The 18,771-nt window shown below is 41.8% G+C and overlaps 1 protein-coding gene across 2 annotated transcripts in view; it reads right to left on the bottom strand.

Annotated features, from left to right (window-relative positions):
* Nucleotides 1-17,776, bottom strand: part of CRACR2A (calcium release activated channel regulator 2A) — a 60,729-nt gene extending 42,953 nt beyond the window's left edge. For both annotated transcript variants that reach the window (XM_037390095.1, XM_037390096.1), the window contains exons 1-3: nt 17,675-17,776; nt 6,663-6,895; nt 1,550-1,661 (exon numbers count right to left, since the gene is read on the bottom strand). In XM_037390095.1, coding sequence (XP_037245992.1) covers nt 1,550-1,661; nt 6,663-6,830 — 280 coding nt within the window. In that variant the 5' untranslated portion in view covers nt 6,831-6,895; nt 17,675-17,776. The remainder of the gene's footprint in view (nt 1-1,549; nt 1,662-6,662; nt 6,896-17,674) is intronic.
* Between the last annotated feature and the right edge of the window lie 995 nt (nt 17,777-18,771).

Genomic DNA, 18,771 nt, shown 5'->3' with positions numbered 1-18,771 from the left:
TCTTCCTCCATTCTCTAGTATTCTAAAGCAGCCTTTATCTAGTAGAGCTTCTGCTTCTACTAGGAACACCATCACTACCCTGCCAAATGCATGAACACCTAGCCTGGTTCCCTAGAAAATACCTGTCAATACCGTGTAGCAGTTTAAAATGTAGCATGCTTTACACTGTCTATCCTTATGCTTTATGTGAATCCTATACTAGCTGCTGCTGATGGCAGCATCTTGTCTGTGGCAGTTTGTGTAGCCTGCTGCATCCATGTCCTTTTTGTGTGTCTGTGTGCAAGTGTGAGTGTCTCTGGGATACATGTTTCACTTCACTACCAGTTGAACCTGCAAACAGGAAAGCAGCAGCCACATCCATCTGGGTCTCTGCACTGGGCTCCAGCAGCTAGGCAGGAGGAATCCCCAGGCTCTGGAGCGGCTGGAGATGGCAGCCACTTACAATTTCCCTTAACAGAAAATTTTGGTTTTGCAGGGACTACTTACGAAAATAATCTCCAAGTTCAATAAACTTTTTAAACTTAACTAAAAAGTATATATAATTTACTTATGAAAAGCAAAGCAGTAATCCATGATTTAATTTAAGCAATGGCATTTTGCAGATTAAAGCACACTCTTTATTAACATACTTGATCTAGCTCTAAAATGGGAGAGGTGGGACATGACAGACTTAAGATTTCAAACAATTGATGATTTGCCAACAGAAATGAAGGTCCTATTTGCTGGGCCTATACATAGTATTTAAACGGAGATGTAATGTTTTAATTCACACATAGAAGAGATTCAGTTTTCTAGAGAAAATGCTTAAAACCGGTGCTTACAGTCATCAGAGCTAAAATTTCAGTACAAAATTGGTTCTGCGTAAACAACCATACAGTCTCACTAACATTGTCATCTTATCTGAAACCTCACAGCTGGGGAGAAAGCAACCCTTTCACAAACGCACAGAACATGACAGTAAGAGTGCTGTTGCAAAGCAGGCAGTTACAAAGAAATTATGAACTCCCATCATGCTGTAATAATTGCTTCATCCTGTTTTGTTTCAAAATAAGCAACATCACTTGAAGAATTGATTTATTGTAGAAAGCATTCCCACAGCTGTAAGGACAGTAGTATTAACATATTTTCAGCATTATCTTACATTAATCTTAGAGAGAATCTTAATTATCTCTCAGGTCTTATGACCCAATATGAAATAAAACACAATTTCCACACACACCCCCACCCCCCACCCCCCCCAGGGAAATTTTCCAAAGTCTGTTGGTAGATTTACTCCATAGCTTAAATCAGGTGTAATTCAGATTGTTACATCATATGTCTTGTATCATGCTATGGCTTGCCATCTTAAAACAGGAGACAAAGATCAGGAGCCCTTTGTCTATTTACTCACATAATTTGACCACTTCTTCATCTGCTACATATATCTACTATATCTAGGGAATAATCTGGCTCCCTGTGAGCATTGTTAAGATAAAATGCTTTTTTATTGATATGGAGAGTATAGAATATGACTAAAGCTCTATAAAGGAGACATGCTTTCCAAACTCACTGAATCCTGTGGTGAACTCCTTCAGGGTGAGCGAGCCATTGCCATCAGCATCCAACGTAACAAAAACTTTTTCAAGCTCTTCCAGACTAAGAGGTAACTCAGGATGCAGTCTCTGGAATGACAAAACATGCAGCAACTTTACCCAGTACTACAAGATGAGGAAGACTAGATTCTACAAAACATCCATACTACAGAAGGATAGGTCCTTTTGTTTCCCAGTGTGAAAATTCAAGTATATCAGAGTAAAACAATATAAATTGAGGATGATTTGCTTTTATGACTTCATCATTTGCCTTTATGAGTCCTTCACAACAAAGCAGTGAGAACAATCTCCTTGTGACAGACTCCAATCACACAGCGAAGAGGCAGAGCTTGAGATGGAGTCTCAGCATCCTGGTGAAATGCCTCGATTATCATGCAGCTGGATAAACTTGCCAGCAGAACTGCATGCTTAGTTCCTTCCCTATCATGAAGTCAAGCAAGAGATGCTCTAAACAAGAACACCATGGATGGTATACTGTCCTAATTAAAGCTGCTTTAAAATGTGTAAATAAAACTAAGAAAGCTGCATGATCCAAGAAGCAAACCTGCTGCTCCTGTAATGAGTTACATTTAGTTCATGAGTACCTACTTCTGAAACACAGCATGCTCATACCAAAAAGACAAAACTTCATGAAACCAGCTCCACAAAATCACTTATTTTTTCCCCAAGAATTAAGAGAGGGGCATAAACCCCCTCACACAAAACATTTTCTTTAAATCTGGCCCTAATGGTTTTACTGTAATTCTTTTACCAGTACAGACAGATTCCCAGAAAGAGGAGGAAGCTGGAGCAGCGGACAACTACAACAGCCAGGATTTCCTCTGGGAGACAGCATTCAGAACAGTAAAAGCTTTTCTCAGCTTAGGAAGCAACCTTTTTTATCTTATTTAACTAAAAGGTATATATAATTTACTTACGAAAAGCAGTAATCCATGATTTAATTTAAGCAATGGCATTTTGCAGATTAAAGCACACTCTTTATTAACATACTTGATCTAGCTCTAAAATGGGAGAGGTGGGACATGACAGACTTAAGATTTCAAACAATTGATGACTTGCCAACAGAAATGAAGGCCCTATTTGCTGGGCCTATACATAGTATTTAAACGGAGATGTAATGTTTTTAATTCGCACATAGAAGAGATTCAGTTTTCTAGAGAAAATGCTCAACCCTTGTGGAGCTCTCTGCTTTATTATCTAATATCGTTACCGCTTTCCTGAGCTCCTATTATATATGCAACATATTAAAATTGCAAGCTAATAGGTTGATAAAGGTTGATCAGAAGTACCGATCTGTTCCACTGCAGAGAAGGGATTTAGGGACAAAGAACGTTTCTCCTGCAATCCAAGAATAATAGAAACCACTACTCAATAAACCAAGCCATACAGCCAAGGCTAAGAATTGGCTGAGTACACTGACCAGGACTTCTTCCCTGGCTGCAATGAAGGGTTTAGGCTGTATGTTATAAACCTGTATGTGTTGAATGGAATAGCAGTAAAAGGAATTTCAAGGTGATACTGAGAATGGAAAGCAACAGAGCTTCTAAAGCACAGATCTGAAATAGTCCTGAAGGGATTTCTGAGCAGGATCATTGGGCATTGCTGCCTGCTTCCGAAAAAAAAAAAATATCTAGGAAAGCTTGCCGTATATTCAGTCTAAGTAAGTTACTTTGTCAGTGATACACTTACCAGTTTCTCACTTAAACACATCCATCTTCCCAAAGCTTTAATCTCTTAGATCTGAAGGGAAACTTTTTAAAATTAGCTTCTCTTGTAAAATTCTTACAGCCTACACAACACTGATGGAGGCAGTGCTTCAGACAAATTACTCTTTTTACACTTAGAAAAACAGAAATCGTACTCCTACTGCCAGATCTTTGTGACCTGCTGAAGGAGTGCTTCTTGAAAGCTGGCTGTCCTTTTCTGACCATGTCATCAGCACAGACCCACGTGCGATTCCAGTACAACTGCCTGCAGGTCCTGCTGCAAACCCGACTGAAATAATGCTTCTCCAGCTACCACTGGTGTGCCCTGTTGCAGGGTTTGAATTCTGAACTGAATTATACCAGTTTTGCAGTAGATAGCACCATAATTATTTGCATTTTCTTGGACCAAAAAAATGAGAACAGCAGATTTTGAAGAATGTACAAACATTTTGCTCCATTAAATCCCTTGTGGATAATTTACAGATTTTGATGGACTGGGGCCACACTTGTTACTAAGATTATGTCAGTGTTTTCCCAACCTCTTCTTCCTATTTAAAAAAAAAAAAAAATGATGTTTTTTTGTTAGGAAAACAAAATGTTAATTGTTGGTCACACGGGTTGTGTTTTTACGTTGGGCTTAGTGCAAAAAATACCTAGATCCTTTCAATATGAGGCTCAAAAAAACCCAAAAAACCACCACTGTATCCAACAATAGCACCAGAGCTTAAAAAAAATTATCCACATTACCACTCAACGTGCTTTGTGCTTTCATGACATCTGTGGTTACTCATCTGAAAATATCAAGCTTTTATTCTGCTAAATAAAAAGACAGAGGTCAAATAGCTAAAAGCAAGATCTGAACACAATTCTGCTACACATATTAAACCAAAGCACTTTGCAACGTTAATTCCTGTTACTCATGATAACCTCAAGGCCCAAAGTGCAAAGCTGTGGTTTCAAGTCTCAGGTAGAATTTGCTTTCTTGCAGTTTCAGAAAACCTCATTTGTTTGAAAGTTGAGTACATTTGATATTTTGAAAAGGAATGGAAAATTCTGAACAACCAGTATTAACATAATCTCAAAATTAACAGCAGGATATAATCAGGGAGGTCTAAAACTTTAATATAATTACTGTATTATAGACATAATAAACTTTGTTTGCAACATCTGTTCTACTGAAGTTAATTGGATTTTAGATACTCAGCACTGTTGAAAATCATGCCTCATCACATGACTAAACAATTAAAAAGCTTATGTTAGTAATTTGTATTTGAAGCAATTATTCATTAATGGTAAGTAGCACTGAATTAACAAACAGCAGGATGCAAAAGATATACCTTTTAAGGAAAAAACTGATTTACTTTATTTATGTCCTTGCTATAGGGAATGAACATCATGAAAAGGGCAATCAAAATCAGCTATACTGATTTCAAGCTCATGTTTGCAATACCAGGACTCCAGTCAAGTAGTCATCCTAATCAAGCATAATGAATAACTAATATTATGTGTCTAATTTACAGTTCGGTATAAAAGAATCATTTTGTACATTAATAAAATAATGGGTACCAAATCCATGAGAAAACATTGTAGATTACTGTCACTGGTGTCCAAATAAATCTCTATTTAATTCATTACCAAATTACAAGGAAGATAGGACAATGAGAAAGCTATCACTGGCTTCAGGAATAAGGGTTTCTGACTTGTTAGAATTAGCATAGAAGGCTTCTCTTTATAATTTTTATTTACTGTCACTAAATTACTGTAAAGTCAAATGGAGGAGTTGTGTCTCACCCCAGTTTTTTGTCAATAGAACTGCATTGATTTCAGCTGAATTACTCTTCATTTACTAAAGTGTTGAGTGGAATAAGGATAACCCAGTATCTTCAAAGGTCTCTATTTGTAATATTATCTTTAATTGGATCAGCAGGAAGTCTGAGCAAATATAAAGAAACTTCTCAAGTGTTCTGAGCATGCTTATGTCTGTATTTAAATGGACCAGACACTTATATCCATACTGAAGTTGTCAGATATGTTAAGTAAATACTCATGGTGAGATAGAAGAAATGTATTTTTTGCTCTTTGCAACCCTTCTCTACTGCATCTTTCACAACATGTGTTTTAGAACCTGAAGTATAAACTTATCAGCACTCTAAGCACAAAACCTAGAATCAAACAGAAACAAAAGTTTTTATGTTCCTTGCAAAAACAGGTATTAAAGAGTTATATGCACATACATACATATATGGCTCTTCCACTAGGTATAAATATATACCATTCAGTTTTTGGAAAGACAATAAAATTATAATACATGAAATTCTCTTTGGGTCTGGATTTACCAATATTACCACTAACAACATATTTTGTTTTTTGCAGTTACTTCAATGAGATAATGTATATCGGTAAAGTTTAGAGCACAGTGAGCATCTGCACGCCTACCTTTTTTCAACATTGCAGAATTAGCACAGGTCATCACAAAATTCAGCAACAACTGCACAAAAAGCTCTTGAGACTTAGTAATCCAAGTAATTTACTACTAGGTTTTTGCTTTTCCAACATTTATAGTTAAAAGTATTTTGCTTGCATTTTCCTATATACAGACACATCTTTATTTCTGAAGATATGGAGGTTCCAAAATTTAGTACTTCGCACTGGATTTATTATGCTACTGCTCCCCAACTCTATTCCATCCGTAAGTACTGAAGTAGAAATGGATTAACACAATGAAATTACGCTTTGCCTGTCAAGCATGAGTGCATGCTTGTTTTCTGCCACATATCGGTTCAAATCATATCTGCAATATGCACCCAATCCCATTTTCAAAAGACTGTTACATAGTTGCTTTTTCATCAAAATTTTCATCAAATGCTATTTTGGCCCCTCAAACAATTTAAGAACAATTTGGTAAGATTATTGTGAACACTAAAATACTGTTCCTCTGTTTCCTATATAAACATGCCATCCAGCTGAGAGTTCAACAATGGCAGCTGAAACCACAGTGAAGACTTCTTTTACACAGTTTTGCTAAAAAATCAAAAGGATAAAATTGGTGGACTGAACACATTCATGATGCTGTGGCAAGTCAAAGTAATTAATTTACTGGATTTTCAACTTTCTCACCGAGAATGGAATTAAGTTCCTAGGGCATTTTTCAAACTTCCTCTGATTTTCTACTTTTTTGTTGCTTTGTCTGTGGAAGCAAATGCAAGCATTATGTAAGACTTCAAAGAGATTATTTCAAATACCACATATCTCTTTAAAGTTATCAGGAAGGTGTTAAAAATTTTAACGCTAAATTAGTCTCAACTCATTAAGGGCATTAGGAGCTTCTCTCATTGTGCATTTCACATAGCCAATTTTGGTTTACCTGCATGTCTTGACGAGTGATGAAGCCTTTGCCTTCCAGATCACAAATCTGAAAAAACTCATGTGCTTTTCCCAACACATTTAGTCCTGGATCTTGCTCTTCAGTCCTGCTCCTCTCTGCCTCTCCTGGTGGCATGGGACTGGCACAGTCTCCTTGTATTCTGTCCATTGTCACAGCACATTAATATCTTGGGATGCTGCTATCCCATTTACTCCTAAATTTTGATCTGAAACCTGTGGGTAGAAGGCCAGGAAAAGAGCAATCAGACCCTTTTAATGATGTTTTCCACAATCTCTTAGCAACCATCTCTTTAATTAAGTGCTAAAGTTTAGAAGAAAAAGCTTTTGAAAATGTCTGCTTTTGATGGGCTGCACCAGAGACACTGCAAATGAGACCATGAATGAGGAGAGAGAAGTCCAAGGGAAAGAGAAGACAAAACTAGCTCTGAAAAGGAAGCCTGAGGCAAAATCAGCCAGTTTAACAAGAAATATAGATAATCAACTAATATGAACAAAAACCCACAAGAAATACAGGTAAATTAAAAAATAATTTGAAGTCACTACAAGTATTCAAGTGGTATCTTTTTTACTCTAATCATCTTAACGCCACACATCACAATTTACATCCAGTACTTTTGAAGAGTCATGTGACAGCTACAGAATGGAAGGCAACTGACAGCTGATGAAATCTGATGGATCATGGCATTTAAAACAATTAAGACAATGGATTATGGAATTCTGAAACATTTCCTAAGATTCATCCTTACTGCTTAGGGCTTTGACTTTCATCTGTAAAGAACTAATTGCTAGTGAACTTGGTGGGAAGCCTTTATAACTTAATCAGATTCTAAAGAGCTTCTGTGAAAATTTGTATTATACCCCCTTGCATGAAAATATTTGTATATATTCATGTTTGGCTATAATTTGATCTTGAACTCATTCTAGGAGGTCATATGTAAATACTACTTCTTCAAACTCGTACAATTGTACAACCCATTGATACAACAGTACCAGTAACAAAGGAGCAGGCTTTCCCAGTAGCATGTAGGCTCAAAGGCACTACTGACTAACTATGAGTTGTCATGCCTCACCTGACATTTGTAAGAAACTATATGATCTAAACTCATTATCATGGGGGTAAACCAAGCAGAGAAACTATTTCACCGAGGTACTGTGTATTTGTGACAGGCTAAGAACACATGTACAGCTACCAGGGCTTAGATGACATCCAACACCTTGGCTTCCTATCTATATCTTTAATTTGCATTTTTGTATTTCTAAATAGGTCTACCTAAAGTAGTCACAAATTTGATAATTTTTTCACAGAGGGAAGTATTTGGAGAGGCATTTGACTATTATAAAGGAACATAGCCTGGTTCTGATCCAGCATGACTGGCAGAATCTGAAACAACTCCAACAGAAAGTCAGCGAGAACTATCTGAATCTGAAATATATGTTGTCTTCAGAGTACAGGGCTTGGCATTGCATGGATGTGAGGGCAGAATCTGAGGAAACAAGAACTTTAGGTTGTCTAATCAGCTTCTTAAGGAGAACAGGCTCTGATCACAGAGTAACTCAGCCAGAGACTGCTTTGTTCTATACTTCAGTTCCAACCTGGCAGTGCTTTATACCTCTTAAAGCACAGCATCTTCCAAGAACTTCTGAGAGTTAGTGTCACACTTTCAGTGGCTTTTCAGGATGAAGTGATTTCTCCAACAGCTATGGGAAGTCCAACAGCCTGGCCCATGTTTCATGTGAGTACAAAAGCACTGCGACCAGGCCACTGACTCCAAACCAAACCAGGACTTGGATGAGCAAATCCCTCGCCCCCCTCTGCAACCACGTGGCAAAAATCTGCAAGCATGGGTAAATTTTACTCTCTCCCCCTCACTCTTTTGTAACTCCAATCATCCCAGTACCATCGCTCAAACACTCTCCAAAGCTGAAACAATTTGGCTTCATGACCAAAGAACTTAGCTGTCAAAATCCTCCCTAAAGCAGAGTTACAAGCAGCAGAAGAAAAATAATTGAAGACAAAGGATGATTACACCACTTTAGGAAACTCCTTCTTAGGATGGCTCTTACTGCAGTCTCAGAGTGGGGCAGTAGGGATGCTCCGAAGGCAGCGGGCAGCTGCCAGCACTGGGTACCACTCCTACTGCAGCAGGTGGGCTCGCTGCATGCCCACCCCGAAGGCACTGGAGCCTGCCACAGCACTCGTGCTGGCAGCCAAGGAGGCCCTGGAAAATGAACCAGCCTAGGAAACACTGTCACAGGGAATACAGGTCAGACATAACAAGGGGCATTTGGCTATTACAGCTGCATGAACAGCTGTGCTTTTATGAGGAGCTCTTGCTCAGAAAGTCTGACTAAGTATCAGTAGCTGGGAAGATACACAGAAGAAAAGATCACTCCATAACCATCCTGTTTCTTAATCCCTTTCCTGACTTTTCCAGTATTAAATAGTGTCAAAAAGTGAACATGAGCTAGGTGAATCTTTGCTTGGACTCTATACAGCCACCCACAATTAGATCAGGTTGAATGCCACTGCAAGCCACATTCAGACTACAGTAGTATAAAGTCTGGATGAGACCTCCTTTCATACTGCTTTTACACACCTGAAGTTGACTGACTTCAACACAGCTCATTCCTCACAGACACCAGCATATGAGGTAATCAAAGCCAGTGTCACCGCAGAGTTTAAACTAATGGCCCAATTTAAAAACAGGTTTAAAAATACCAAAAAATTAGTGGGACAAGCGCAGCCTGAAGACAGTCTTGACAAGATCTGATCCAGACTCCAAACATATTGGATGTAAAAGTTTGGGAGATTTTTTTCTTTCTTTTTCACATCTCAACAATTTCTCAAGAGGCCACAACTGCAGGAACAGGCCCAGCTAATGATGATGGTAAGCGCTGCTATGGCTGGTGATTTCCGCACAGTTCATTAGACTTAAGAAAAAAGAAAAACTGTGCAAGTAAAAGATAGCTAACTATTTCAGAGAATAGAAATATGAATGCAGGTTTAAAATGGTGGAACAAAGAGGCATTATATGGTTTGATAGCTGTTTATGCTTAGCAAACAGTACAGACATGATTCAGGAAACGTCACCGTGCTTTCTAAATAGTTCCATACCACAAAACCAAATTATGTGTATCACAGGAGCCTCACCTTACAAGTTGCCCCACCTTTCATACCCATCATAAAAACTTGCTACACATCTTGAATACAGCAGAAAATTAAATTAGAGCATATGCTAAAATTCTTAATCTTTATGGCAGCTTCCAAAGCTGGTACAGCTCATCATAATTCTCAGAGTGCCCTGATACTTTGCAAATGCTGGTAATAACATGAAAGATTAAAACTGCCGTTTGCTCCATATTCCTGGATCAGCAGTGTAATTATTCCAAGGCCAATTTTCAATAACACAGGTAGTTCTATTCACTCATACATCTCCTTTAGAAACCAAATGGCTTACAAATTCAAAAGACTATTCTGCTAAGACACCTGATTTCCATTCTTTTAGCTACAAACACTTCACTATGCAAAACAGGTAGGATCATGAGCTGATACAAACAAGCATAACTCCAAATGACACTAAACAAGGATGTGGGCTTTATGAGTTTTTTTACAGATGATTAATCATGAGGTATTTTTGGACTGGTCTGCAAGAGGCAGGTCACATTAGTATTTCAAATGACATTTTCATCATGATTTTTCAGTCAGGTGTACTGTAAATCACCAGACTCTATAGGTACAGAGTACTGTTGATCCACAGATTTTGTAAGTCATGACTCATGACCACCCCGCTCTCTCTAACTGTGATAGTTAAAAAAAACAACTTAGAGCTGTTTAATTGCATTCATGTCTCCAAGGTTCTAGGTTTCAGTAAAATACTTTTTTTTAGCATCTGCTTATAGGTACAAACTTTCTGCAGCACACTTCAAAACATGAATCATCAGCAGAAAAATGTAGTAAGCTTGCTTAATACCGAGGTCACCATGGATTTATACAAAATACTCCTATGAGAGAGAACAGTTATGATTTACAATCACTGGAAATAGAAATTAGATTGCATACTTTTGCTATGAGAAATATGTTTTCCTACAACCAAATTATCATTAAAATAACCTGCAGTTGATCTGTAGTATGCCTGACATGAATAGGGACCTCTTCAAAACTGTCAGTTACCTTCTAGCATTACACTGAAAAGCTTCCAAAGCCATTAAAATGTACCACCACATTTTAAGATGGCACAAGCCTGCTGAAAGAAGCCATTCTGTTCCCTATTACTGTGCCCTGCCCTTGAACAAGTGTTCATCCAGGTAGACAGTGAACCCTGTCATAGAATCCTTTCAATTTAATTGGGAAAGTTACAGCTTATTGAGCTCAATTAAGGCCAAGTGTCCCATCAAGGAAACACACATCAAAGAAAAATCAAGAATCAAAAAAAGCAGGACCTATCAAGAATGACAGAAGAATGGAGCTGCTAAGATGAAAGGGAGCAAAATAACGATCCTCAAGTAGATAGAAGTTTCCTAGACACAGAGTTGGAGAAAAATACTGCCTATGCACATAATGCAGCAGACTAGTAACACTTGTGTGTAATGTGGCAGACAAACTAGACATGAAAAACCATCCAATGACCAGGAAAGTAGACACAACCACTGACTGCAAAGGTAGTGCAACTTCCATCACAGAAGATTAGACCAAAGACAAATCTGAAAATGATGACAGGTGATCATTCCTTGAGAAAGATGAATACATCAGTGGACCTCAATGTTGTATTTTTAAAAGATTTGTGACTGCTCAAGGTAAAAATTCAGGTCCCACATTTAAAACAACTGACAGATATGGAGTCGTGCATCCAAAAAATATCCATATTTTCTCCCTCTACTATGTCTAAGACAACTACCCTTTAAGCTCTCATGGAAGCATTATAAAGCCTGACCTAACCATATGAACATCTGGACTGAACTAGATGAAAAATGGGACTTTCATTCCCCCAATCTTGACTTTTCAAGTAAAAACATGCAAGTCTCATGCTTTTGCTTCAGAAAGGAATTGAAATGTGTCATAAAAAGCCTCTTCTACATAGCCGGAATTCACTGGTCAGCTAACTTCTCATGATGTACACAATCTCTCATGATCCTTCACCTTAGGAGAGAGTGCACCATGGGGTAGGTGTGGGGAGTTTAACTGCAGAGGAAGAGATCTCAGGAAGGCTGGAGTTCCTATGAGACCGCAACAGGACAAATCTGAAAGAAACATGTCATGAAAATCAAGGAAGCAGCAAAGGCAGGTAACAAAGGAATCCTGCATGCACTGGTCTAAAACCCAAAAGCTTTAAATTATGTACAAATTTCTTTCCTGTGAGGAAATTTGTGTGGGAGAGCCAAATTCTGTTGACAACCAGCGTTAACAGGAAGTCTCCAAACAGTCCTGACTAGCTTTTAAAGATTAAGAGAATCATTAGGATCATCTACTTTGATATTCTGCATAATGCAAGCTCAACGCTTCATTTATACCGCAACAAGTTTTTAGATTTCCATAAAATTACTTCCAATTTATTTCAAGGTAAAGGAGATTAGCAGAAATCAAGGAGGGAAAATATCTAGGAGAAGATATTGTGGGTTATAAATACACTACAATCATAATTAAAATCCATCATTTTCAGAAGATTATTGGTTAAGGAAAAAAATCCATACCTAAAACTAAAGAAGGGAAAAAAACCCCAGGTCATATTTCAGAAGTAGAGTCTCCACAATATTAACTGTGAAACAGGAGAAAAAACTGAAAAGATGCTTAAAGTGACAGTATTAATGATTCCAAAACAGGCTACTGAAGACTTGGGGGAGACACCACCCACTCCCCACCATGGCATGAGAATCCACAAATCCAGATGTTGGACAAAAAACTCAAACTATTTCCCTTCTGTGCACAATGATGCAGGATCCTAAGTCTCTGACTGATGATCACGTCCTCGTTAACCTTTTTTTTTTTTTTAAGCATCTCCATCCAAGCAACTAATTTTCTCTGGGTTTTTAAGAAAATTTGCCTCTCCCAAAAGCTTCCCACACAGATGGAAGAAGAAAGTCACTTGCCTGGCTTGTGACTTGACAGGCTCTATGGAAATAGCAAACAAAACTATCCATGTATTAAAAAAGATGTCCAAAGATAACAGAGGTAAGTAAAGGAAGCAGGCAGAATCTTTTATTCCCCATCCTGTTTCTAGCATGGAAACTAATGAAAAACTAGTGTGCAGACAACATCATCATAGAACCTCTCACTTTCCTTCCAGTACTACCTTCTCTGATTTTTATTGCCTAAATATTAGCAGTTCTTAGGGATCCATACTGAAAAGGCCGGTCAAGCTTAGCACTGCTAGGGTCCTCAAGAAGTAAAGCTACACTAAGTTAGGATTTTAGTGGAAATGCATCTTTTCCTCTTGCTTTACTGCTTTAGATGCTTCCTTTTTAATGTACTTAAGTAATGAAAAGCTAAGAACTGCTTGGAAATGCAAACTTCTTATAAAAGAATGCTAAATTTACGAGCAACAATCATCATGGAATTCACTGTTACAGACTAATCACAGGATCATCAGAGCTGTGAGAGCACCTTCCCTGTAGTCTCCGCATGTTTCAAGGACCAACACACTCCTTCCCTCCCTCCACCTGCTCTTCCTGCCTTGCTCAAGGACACCATCTCCAAGACAACCTGTTCCCCCTCCCTCTTGTTCCTTGCCTGCCTGCTGGTTGCAAGAACCTTGAGTCTTCAAGAAGCTGTTGACCCAACACCTGAGCAGGATGGTGGTATGTGTGCATGTGTATCTGAGTGTGTGCTTTCCCCACAAATTCTGTCTCTAACTTATTATAATTTTCTGCATACAAATACAATTTGGCCAGTTATGTATTTTGGCAACAACTCTAGCTAACATTTGTGGCTGCGACATAAGTTTTTATAAATGTTTGCAAGTAAACAGTAGTGACATTAGCAGTTATAGAACTTGTATCAGAACTGTTATAGAACTATATATATCTATTTTACCATCAACTTCTTTCAAAAACAGAAAATGTTACTTCAGAGAAGCAAAACCTATTTGTTACGAGGGAGCACCTTACAACATATGCAACACATTCCAAGCACAGTAAAGTCAAAATAGAGCTGACTTCATCTGACTCTGCATGATTTATTGTGTTGCATTGTCCCAAGAACTGAAATTAAATGCTAATAACTATATTAATAACAGCATGATATTAGTGTATATATATAGGTGTATATACAGGTGTAGCCTGTAACATGATATTCTGGCAGGAGGTATTGCCAAATCCTATGAGCTGTTCCATTTGTTGACAAATTATTTGCATTGGAAACAGATCCCCGCTCTGAAGTAAAGGCCTGGGAAAAGTAAGTAAAGCAGCACATGCTCCTTTTAATTGTCTTATCTTTCAGGTTTTCCTAATGACTCACTGCTAAATGGAGCTACTTTCAGCTGGTAAAATCTGGTTGACAACAACATCTTTGAAGAACACCACTTTCACAAAAAAAAAACCAAACACAACCTTGAAATATTCTGCCTCCTCCAAAAGTCCTTGCTAAAAATGTAACTTCTCGGGAAAAAAAAATCAATTATCTCCCTGAAAACCAACAAAAAAATGGCTTGAAATCTGAAGTATACTCTATTTCTAGTTCATCAAGGAATGTTACATCTTTAAACTAAAGGATTTTGAGATGCAAATTACATATTCTCTTCAAATAACAAATCATTTTAAATGGAAAAAATGTTAGCAGAAATTTTCAATCTACTCTGCTACTGACCTTAGTGAACCCAAGCTATTTCAGATTGCACTAGAAGACCCAAGAGGCATGCTCCAAGAATCTCCTTAGTTATTTGGTAGTTGGTTTGGAGTTGGGTTTGCAACAATTCTTGTTTTCAAAGTTTTCAGAATTTCTGAAACTATAAACTTGCTCTTGGGAACCACCTTCATCTGAGCCAGTGAGACAGTTTGCATGGGACAAGACCACGTGAGTGAGGTACAGGAGTATTTAGTTTTCTAGTCCACTTTTACCATTGCAAGAAGTAATGGTAAAACAGGATAAAGAGGCGGCTTATTTTTCTATACGCAGTACAAGATAGCCTTCAGGCTACCTGTTCTGCATGGCTGGGAAGCACATACAAACAAATCCACTCACCTGTATTTGATTAGTAGGCTTGGTGTACCTCATCCTGTTCAGTTCTACAAAAAACTCTAGCAACACAGACAATTAAAAATGTGTCATTAGATTCCTAATTGGATTTTAATTCACTACTGCTTTCAAGTGGAAATAAGACTTCCACAATCTCTGTGAGTCAACTAGTCAAAAAGTTATTCTTGCAATTGCATGGGACCCCTGCCTCCATTTACACTGCTCTCTGATGAACAGAAGTTCCCTAGAAAGACCCTTCACCTTTCATGACACCCCCTTTGTGAGACTAAAGCATAAGGTGAGTCATGTGAGGAAAAAAGGGCTATTGCATGATACTGCAGAGATGAAGAATATCTTCTGGTGTGGCTCTCTGGGGGCCACAGGCTCTTCGAAGGCGCACCCATTTCAGCCACAGCTCAGTAACGCGGTGACTTGCCACTGTGCAATAGGTATGGCTACTTTGCAATTTCTGACTGGCAAAAATAAGGTATCAGAGCAAGGGGTAGTCTGGGACACAACAGAACAAACACATGGCACAGAGACACAGCAAAATGAGAACGTGAGAAGGAAGTCAAATTAGCCTGAGACATGACACAGAATAAATCTGATAGTAACTAGTGAGGTAGACTGGACAAGGCTTGCTATCCTATACCTTGTTTATCTGACCCTGTGGTGATCCACCTTACCAGATGAGGGGGATAACTATCCCAGAAAGGGTACTGGTGTCTAAAAATCTAGGTAAAAGAAAACAAAAAGTTGGTGGCAAGTATTTAAGATAAAAAAATATATCAGATTTGCACTGAAAAGTCTAGGCCTGACAAGATTTTTTTTTTGGTCTGGAAAGCTCCAGAGCCTTCAACTAAGATTCAGTCAGTTCCTCGACACAGGCATCTTAGTGCTTCTGCGTGGATAAGTCATGGACAGTGGAATCAATTATATTTTTAGATCAGGTTTAACTTCAATAGATTAGATCTGCATTTTTAGTGAGAAATAAATCCCTAAAGATGTATTACTCCCTCCTTTATGTAAGACTGCACATTCATATATACCTATACTGCAAATTAGCAAACGATGGCGAGGTAATCTGGTCAGACCACTATATTCTTTACCCCTCCATATGGCCACCGTTTACCCATCTACAGTATCATGACAGTGTATCATTTGTCAGTGAACAGAAACAGGAGGAAAAGAGAGAGATCTGCTAGAAGCAGCACATGCATCCTGTGGGCTGAAGAAACCACAATAAAGGCTTGCAGAGTAATGCTGTTCAGCGCATTAATTTCTGCTACCTTCTTTACAAGTCTCTTCAGTCCATCACAAGATGGAAGGAAAAGAGGGGAGAGATGTCTCACACAGAAGCAAATATACGTCCTTCATTTCAGCAGCAGCGAACTTAAGTCTCCAAGAACTGGCAGACCAAAAGACTAAACTATTATTGCCCTGAATCTAATTTGCTACTTAGTCCACTCAGAGAAATTTAACTTCTCTTTGTACTTGAAACAGTGACTTCTGATGTATTGATGTCAAGAAAGATGAGAATTTAGTATAGAGAAGGCTGACATTTAGTTTTCACTCTTTTTGGTGTGACAGTTACCTTTTGAGTTGTACAATATTGGTGTCCTTAAAGATAGATTTGGGGACCAGATATCCAGGTCCTCAGGACATCCCAGAGACAAACAATAACCTTTTACCAGTGCTTCAGATTAATTCACATATGCCGTCTAAAAAGAAAAGTGAAAATAACCTGGAAACTACTGTTAAAAACCACAGACTTGCAACTAAGGAAACAGAAAAGTATGTTGCGTTAGTCAAAGTGTTCCAGAGGGATTTCACCATTCTCCCAACTGTGACGCTACCCAAGTTTCATTACCTGCAGTCATGATCTGTTCTACTGGCATATATTATAAATCCACTACCCTGGTAGCGAGCGCTAAGGTGGTTTTTATACCCGTCATGTACAGACATAAGCATTCAGTATCAAGAAAGACCGAAACCCGCATCAGACACCGCACTAGCGCTGTAAGCGGTGTGAGACTGACACCAAACTGCTGCTGGGGCACAAAAAACCTCTTTTCCATCCGCAGCAGCAGCGCCGCCGCCACCGGGCCCCTCCCGCCACGCAGGCCGCACCGGCCCCGCCACCCCCCGGGCGGCTCCTGAGGTAACCTGGGCGCAAAGCTCCTGCTCCGTGACGCCGCCCGCCACCCCGCACGGCGCGGCAGGAGGCACGCCGGAGCGCAAACACGAAGGCTGTCAGTCAACACCACCATCAGTCAGCAGCACTGCGGGGCACCGCCCGTAGGAAACGCTCCCTGTGCGGGAGAGGCCGCGGCCCCTCAGCCCGCTCACCCGCCCGCGCCTCACCCCACCCGCCCCAGCCTGCACAACGCGGCCGGCAGCGCGGGGCCACGGCACCCGCCCGCGTTCGCGGAGACAGGAGCGGCCTGCTCGGCTGCTTCTGCTCCCGCTGCCTCCCCGCCTGAGGGCGAGCCGGGGGTTCACGAAAGAGCCCGGGGCTGCCAGAGCGGCGGGAGCCCCCGGCGCCGCCCCGCACTGGCCGGCGGGCAGGGCCGCAGCCCCGCTCGGCACCGGGGAACAGGGCACGGGGCAGCGACGGCTGCCCTGAGCCCGCCGAGACGATGCTCTCCGGCGGGCGGCCCCCCGCGGACAGCCCAGCTGGCGGCATGCGGAAGAGCGGGACACCGCTGAGGCACCGGCGCTCCGCAAAGGAGGGCGCAGCGGCGCCGCCGTTCCGCCAGCAGAGCGACCCGCCCGCGCACGGCGGTGCTGCTGCCCCCGGCCCGCGACACCTTCCCCCGACTCACCTCCCCCGGCGCCCGGGCCCAAGGGCCGAGCCCTGCGCGCTGAGCCCTGCGCGCTGAGCGGCGCGACCCCCCCGCCTCGGGCCGGCAGCCGCACGGCTGAAGGGCTGAAACAACTTTGTAAACTTCGTTGGCAGCACGGGTGGCACCACCGGGCGAGGCGGGCTGCGCCCGGGGGCGGAGCGGCCGGCCCTGCCCAGCGCCGTCCCCCGCGGCGGGGCCGTGCGGCCGGGGCTCGGCTGCGGCACCATCACCCCCCGACCTCGGCAGGGCCGGCGGGGCCGCGGCGCGGAGCCAGGGGGGCGCTGCCCGCCGGGACCCCCCGCAGCCAGAGCGAGGTGCCCGGCGCTCGCCAGGACAAGGGCGCGCAGCCGCGCCCCGCAGCCCGGCCGGCCGAGGTGCGCCCCCCGCCCCCCCAGGCTTTAAGGCGGCGGTCGGTGGAAACGGACCAATTGGGACCTTCCACGCCGTGTGATCGCGGCCTGGCCAAGGCCAGGTGCACCCCGGCAGGAGGCAGGACGCGTTCCGCTTGCGCTTGACTCCCAGGTCTCACCTAGCCCAAAGTGTGTTTTAAAAAATGGGTAAACGTGTGCACCTGGGGTCACGTTCTCTGAGATCTGCTCCAGGAAGAGAAACAGCCTCAGCAGGGTTCTCGTGGCTGCAGGATCTTCAGCTGCAGGAGCGTTAGTGCTTGGGGCACGGTGCCCGAGGGAGCCTTCGGCTGCCTCTTCTTGCTGGGCTGAGCCGGCAGCCGCCGCCTGCTGTGGCACCAACCGCACGGGTCTGCTCTGCAGCCCTGACCCACGCTTCCCCCGGGGTCATCGGCTGTCCCCAGGCAAGGCCCCACGCACCCTGTCACAGCGTGAGCAGCACCCACAGCACCCCTGTCACAGCGTGAGCAGCACCCACAGCACCCCTGTCACAGCACGCAAGCTGCACCCACAGCACCCCTGTCACAGCGTGAGCAGCACCCACAGCACCCCTGTCACAGCATGCAAGCTGCACCCACAGCACCCCTGTCACAGCATGAGCAGCACCCACAGCACCCCTGTCACAGCACGCAAGCTGCACCCACAGCACCCCTGTCACAGCGTGAGCAG

The sequence above is a fragment of the Falco rusticolus genome, chromosome 5, assembly GCF_015220075.1.
Source record: "Falco rusticolus isolate bFalRus1 chromosome 5, bFalRus1.pri, whole genome shotgun sequence".
In the NCBI taxonomy this organism is placed as follows: Eukaryota; Metazoa; Chordata; class Aves; order Falconiformes; family Falconidae; genus Falco; species Falco rusticolus.
This window is presented reverse-complemented; position numbering and strand designations above follow the sequence as displayed.